The sequence below is a fragment of the Nuphar pumila genome, chromosome 6, assembly GCF_984573655.1.
Source record: "Nuphar pumila chromosome 6, dmNupPumi1.hap1.1, whole genome shotgun sequence".
Taxonomy (NCBI): Eukaryota; Viridiplantae; Streptophyta; class Magnoliopsida; order Nymphaeales; family Nymphaeaceae; genus Nuphar; species Nuphar pumila.
The window spans coordinates 9,212,752-9,218,802 of NC_143254.1; the positions used below are offsets into that span (position 1 = coordinate 9,212,752).

At 38.4% G+C, this 6,051-nt stretch overlaps 1 protein-coding gene and 1 non-coding gene across 4 annotated transcripts; both read right to left on the reverse strand.

Annotated features, from left to right (window-relative positions):
• Nucleotides 1–901: 901 nt before the first annotated feature.
• On the reverse strand, nt 902–4,311 carry LOC149833862 (uncharacterized). 3 transcript variants are annotated; one of them, XM_090011079.1, is made up of 5 exons: nt 4,222–4,311; nt 2,843–2,976; nt 1,424–1,485; nt 1,208–1,266; nt 902–1,088 (listed from the first exon to the last, which is right to left on the reverse strand). In XM_090011079.1, exons 2-5 carry the CDS (start codon nt 2,917–2,919, stop codon nt 1,071–1,073), a joined length of 216 nt encoding a protein of 71 aa, XP_089867205.1. In that variant the 5' UTR covers nt 2,920–2,976; nt 4,222–4,311; the 3' UTR covers nt 902–1,070. The 3 variants fall into 3 exon arrangements, with proteins under 3 accessions (XP_089867205.1, XP_089867203.1, XP_089867204.1); XM_090011077.1 differs by lacking the exon at nt 4,222–4,311 and adding an exon at nt 3,243–3,346; XM_090011078.1 differs by lacking the exon at nt 4,222–4,311 and adding an exon at nt 3,243–3,341 and having other exon boundaries at nt 2,843–2,973.
• On the reverse strand, nt 1,665–1,743 carry LOC149833863 (small nucleolar RNA SNORD25). The gene has a single exon (XR_016432936.1). It is a non-coding gene; the product is annotated as a small nucleolar RNA SNORD25 (small nucleolar RNA).
• Nucleotides 4,312–6,051: the final 1,740 nt, after the last annotated feature.

Sequence of the window (6,051 nt, forward strand, 5' to 3'; positions counted from 1 at the left end):
TTCTTTTTCAATGATTTTTACCCTAAAAGTGTGTCATATCCTTTCTAAAGAAAGTCTCTGACTTTTGTCTTCATGCAATTTTGAATGAAAATATACTTGTTTCATTTTGTCTGAATTAACTCAGCAAAACTTTTAGTTCATACCACCAACTTAATCTGATATACAAGAACGTTTGGCCAGTCCTCTCGGCCTATATGACAAACGTCACAAGAAGCTCCTCATGTCTTCGTCATTGTTAGAAACCATTTTTTTAAATATATTATACAAATAAAACTTTCCGCCAGTTTTGTCATTGATAGAGCTTGACACATTAGACAACAAAGAGGGTTCTACATCAAAAGCCCTCAAATTTTATCATCAAAGCAAAGTTCAATCTGATTTTTGACACTTAAAAATTTAAAATGACCTTTTAAAAGTTAAAGATTCATTTATTTATGGTTCTGAATCTTACTTATCAAATTATTCAAATTGTAAACATTTTTTTAGTAAATGGATCCAGTTTGGGATCCATATTCAGATAAAAAATCCATAATTTTTGATAAACTTTCATAATTAGATCCAATAACACAGGCTAAAGCATTTATATATAAAAATATCAATTCCTATTTTTTCTCAAATTAACCAAAATTTAAACATTTGTTAATATTTAGATCCAATCTGAGATCCATATCCAGGGCTAAAATCCATAGCAAACATGTTAAGATACTTTAGGGCAGATGAGTCCTACGATCTAAAAACAAGTTAACAAACCCATTATCCATGTCTCCGCACAAAGTAAAAATAGAACAAGAGTTATCACAACGTGTTCATGTGTCCGGCATCCCAAACCACAGAACAAGGTAATAACATCGAACCACCAAAGGAGATGCATCACGCAGCACGATAACATTCGGTCATACGGTTGGACAAACAGAACTGAGATAGTAATTGATGGAAAATTTATATGTTGCATGCAAAAGCTTTATTCTGTACATGAATGGAACAACATTACTTGGGTTACCAAATTATACACACAATATTGAAAATAGGTTTTTCATTTCTGCAACCTGACTCTTCATCAGTTTTTCAAATCATTGGTTCTTGTACGACTGCAACAAAGCCCAAAGACAGGTCGATTACCAACAGGCTCGGATGTCAGCCACAAAAGAAAACAGCTTAAATCTGTAAGACTGAAAGAAAATAATGTAAGAAACAACAAATTTTATACCTCAAACGTCTTTGAAACTTCCTTCATCTGCTCAGCTAGCTCCTGCCGTTTCTGACTAGCTGCAAGAAAAAAGACCTACAGTGGTTCTAATGCAATCCACAGAGCCATAAAAAAAGAATAAAGGAAACCCCATCTCATAGTAGGGGACACCTCGCTACTGTTGAAGCCATGAAATGCAGCATAGATCGATTTCAAATACAAGATAGAATTAATCACCTTTGATTGAAATATCTTCCAATCTCTTTGATGTTCTTACTGCAAACCTCTGGAAGGCCGGGCTGAAAAAGCAGTACCCAATTAGTGTAAATAGCCATAAACCACCAAACAAGAACAAGGAACATAACAGAAACTAAACCAATAAGCCAGCCAAAGGAAGCAATGTACTTCTAAATACTCCAAGAATACACGTTCAGGAAATCTATACATAGAGAAGTTCAACCCATCGTAGGCATAATTAAGCACCTCAGTCCCTTAGATGTTCACTAATGCGATCATCTTCACAATCATTACAGGTCTATGAAATCATCACCGGTGCACTAACCATACGTCAGAATGCAGCAATAGCATTAAACGAGTAAGAAGGGAAATCCAAATAAGAAAAAGAAACCAACAAAATAAATGGGCAAAATAAAACCCCGAAAAGCAAAACTTCAAAGAAGAAAAGAGGTGTCAGCTTCCTCAAAAGCATCTGAAAGCTCACAAAGTCACAAGCTTCAGGCAGTTGCACAAGAATAAGGAAGCTCTCACTCTTGCTTCAAGGGAACGAGTCAATTGGAAGAAAAACGATCCGAAATGACCAGATTAAGAAGCAATAGCTAAACCCGTAGTCCACAAAATAAAAGGAAAAAAATAGTAGCAGCCATCAAACATCATATAACACACACAAGATACACAAGAACAACCATCAAATATACTAAAGAGAAAAATATTGCATATACCATAAGTCAGAATGCAGAAACCATTACAGGTCCTGAAATCATCACAGGTGCACTAATCATACATCAGAATGTAGTAATAGCATTGAAGGAGTAAAAAGGGCACTCCAAAAAGAAAAAAGAAACCAACAAAATAAATGGGCCAAAAAAAGCAAAAAGCAAAGCTTCAAAGAAGAAAAGAAGCTCCAACTTACTCAAAAGCATCTGAAAACTCACAAGCTTCAGACATTGAAACAAGATTAACCAGGAAGCCCTCACCTTTGCTTCAAGGAGTCAATTGAAAACCAAATGACCCGAAATGACAAGATTAAGAAGCAATAGCTAAACCCGTATTAAACAAAATAAAAGGAAAAAAATAGTAGCCATCAAACATCATAAACAGATGTAGCACCGCTCCATTCATCAGAAAGCAGCAGAACAAGAAACCACCTTCAGATAGACATAGACGAGGAACCATGAAACTTTACTATAGCTTCAAGGGAACGAGTCAAAAAGGAACTAAAAAGGATCCCTGTGACCAGATTAAGAAGCAACAACATTGACTGCTAAAAGGAGAGAACAAAGCTTCTTTACTACAATCAGTTTCTTTAAACGAATAAATTATGTCAAAGCATGCAAAGGAGTCAAAGAGACAAAACAAAGACAAAAGACAGCAATCACGGGATAGATCCAGCAGGCATGGCATAAAGGATGACCTCACCTGTTGGCAAGGCCATTGACGACAAGCTCATTGACAACATAGCTGAGCACCCGATGCATGAAATTTCCTCCTGCCATTATAGTTTATACCTAAAACGTCTTCCAAACTTCCTTATTCTGCCCAGAGAGCTGCTGCTGTTTTGGATTAGCAGCAATAAAAAACAACCATAAGAAATTCATAAAAGAAAACTTTTTACTAAAATATATAATGGGACGTTTTGCTGTGAACTTTTCTCAAAGACAGAAAATCCATACTGAGGTTGTCATGAAAAGAAGCACATTATCATTTTAACTAAGAGGCAGAATATTTAAAGCATTTTTTATTTACTTGTGTTATTAGATATTTTTAAATGAGCTTTTAAAGTTTTTAAAAATATATTTTTTAGGTTTACGTTTTGCACCTCAAGGCTTAGGCAATGCTTTTCACAACAATGCTGCAAACTTCTGAAAAGCCAGGCTGAAAGGCAGTTCTCAATTAGTGAGCGAGCAAAATCTTGGTCTCTACCTGTTCAATAACAAATTCTCCAGGATCATACATTGAGATGTTCAAGCAGACTCACCTTCCTCAATGGCAAAATTGTTGTAAAACAGTTTAAAAGATGTTTAAAAAACTTCAGGAAATCTATACATTGAGAAGTTCATGCAATACTATGTATAATTAAGCACATCAGTCGCTTAGATGTTCAGTACTGCGATCATCATTGCGATCATTACAGGTCTATGAAGTCATCATCGGTGCAGTAACACATGTCAACATTTAACAACACCATTAAACGAGTAGATGAGGCAACCGGAAAACGAAAAGCAAACCAACCTATGAAAAGGTAAAAAACCCCAAAATAAAAGCTTTAAAGACTAAATGAGGTGTAAGCTTCCTCACAAGCATCTGAAAGCACGTAAAGCTGCAGACATATGCAATAGAATAACAAGGAAGTTGTCTTTGTTTCTCTTGCTTCTAGGGAACGAGTCAATTGGATACTGGAGGATCCTTAATGACTAGATGAAGAAGCATTTGCTAAACCCAAACACCAACCAAAGCAAAAAGACAGTTGGTCTATAAAGTCACGACGGTTCAGATCACGAGAACCTCAAAATCGATATCCGCCAGTAAAATAAATATGTAAAAGGGAGGAGTTTTTTCGAGCCTCCTCGCCCGAAACCGAACTTGAAACCGTGCTCTTGCGTTGGGATTTTCGTTTTTTCTCTCGATTGAGATGAAATCAAACTCAAAGCTTTATGTTTGGGCTTTCTGCGGTGAAAAACGACCTTTGAACACTAGTTTTGGGCTAGGGTTTTTTCAAATGATATCGAATTCGATTTAGTTTTCAAGGGAAGGTTTTCGTTGCTCACAGATAGATAGAGAGAGAGAGAGAGACGCACCGTTGTTGGGTTTCAGGAAGGAAACAACAATTCTTCTCTCTTCTAGAGAACGCGCTTCACCGCTCGCTCGTCAATCGTTGCGTTCCCATGAAAGCTATGAGGGCGTCCGATTAAGCATTTTATAGACTCGGGTAGAAACCCTAACCCCTGAAAATGGACGGTCCATATCTAATGGTGTCCCGAAGAGTGAGGGGGAATGAGGTTCGCGCGATCCGAACACGGATCGGTTCCGTTCCTTTGACCCTATGGGTCGGCCGCAGCCGGTCGGTTCCAAAACCATCCGGACTCAGACCCTTTGGATGTAATCGGTTCGGATTCGGGTCTGATGTAATCAATACCAAATTCAATCAATCAACGAACAAAAAAACTAAGTGTGCCAATCAATCGAAAGAACGAAAAATTACAAATTTGGACTGTAAACCTACTTACCCCAGCTCAAACTGGACCATTGGAAAAACAAAGTGTTCCAAGGTTGTAAGACTTTAAACTTATCACTTGTGAGCTGCATGCACTACCCCTTCTATAAGCCGAAGCCCAACATAAACCATGGGGCTGAGGGTCTTAGCCCAGCGTTTTTGGTAGGAGTGCCAACGGGTCGGGTTTACCCGGACCAAACCCTATAGGGTCCCGGTATATGGTGACAAATAAGAAGATCTGATTAAAACCTGGATTCGGACCCGAAGGTCCGATAAATACATAGACTCGGGTATAGTTTGTGAAACTTTATACCAGATCCGGGCCTGACCCGAGTCCTGATTAAGACCCATATTTTTCAATGTAAAAATGATAAAAGAATATTATTTTATCAGGTATGGTCCAGGTCTGGTTAGGGATGGCAGTGGACCAGGGGAAAGCAGAACCCCGCCCCACCTCGCCCCGTTTGGACCGGGATGAAGGTTTAAATCCATCCCCGTGCGGGGATGTAGGCGGGGATGGACTTACGCTTTCCCCGCCCCACCCCGTCCAATGGGCCTCCAATGAAATATGCCCAAGGCCTCAACGGAAGCAGATCAGGTCATGCTGAACATGAGTGTTTTTGCTCATGCCGACATCGTGGTCGTCTGCTTGCATTTTGGATGAATGTCACGTGGTTTTGTTGACTTTTGAGCATTTTAAAATGCAAATCGGATCAAACGTACCCATAAACCCGTGGTTTTGTTGACTTTTGAGCTTTTTAAAACAAACATAATGAAACGTACCCATAAACCCACAAGGATACTTTTGATCAGTTCGTACTTTTCCATCTACAGTTACAAGACGTTGCATCAGGATTGAGACAACATCTCTATATGTCAAAGCATATTTGAGTTTGTTCCGAATGATGAGGATCAGTGGCAAGCATTCACGACTCTTGTGTGGCCCAGAAGATGGTTTGGGTGCCTATAAAGAACAAGCGTTATGCAATAAGGAATTGATAAAATAGGTCGAATAGCTGAACCAAGTAGTTTTAAAGGAGTAGGGGTGGATGCTGCAATGTACTTACAAATGCTCCTCCCAACTTGTCAAGCATCCAATGTTTCAGAGCATTGAGCCTCTTCGGATGCTTCTTCAAACCTCGCGCCTGAAGCAGAAAAAATAATTTAAAGACAGATCCATATTCATCACGTTTTTACTTGACAATGAGAAAAAGCTAGATAAAAAGGGAAGGTACAACAATAAATACAACCACAGTAGAATAAGGAAAAAAAGTCATTGGGCTTGCCTGAAGGCACCAAGGATGATTGTATAAAATAAAACTTGGATATATTTGGGCCAAAAACAAAAAACTAGCTGAAAAAAGCAGCTCACAACCTTAATTTTTTTCTATGCAGAGATCATCAATTTTTAGCA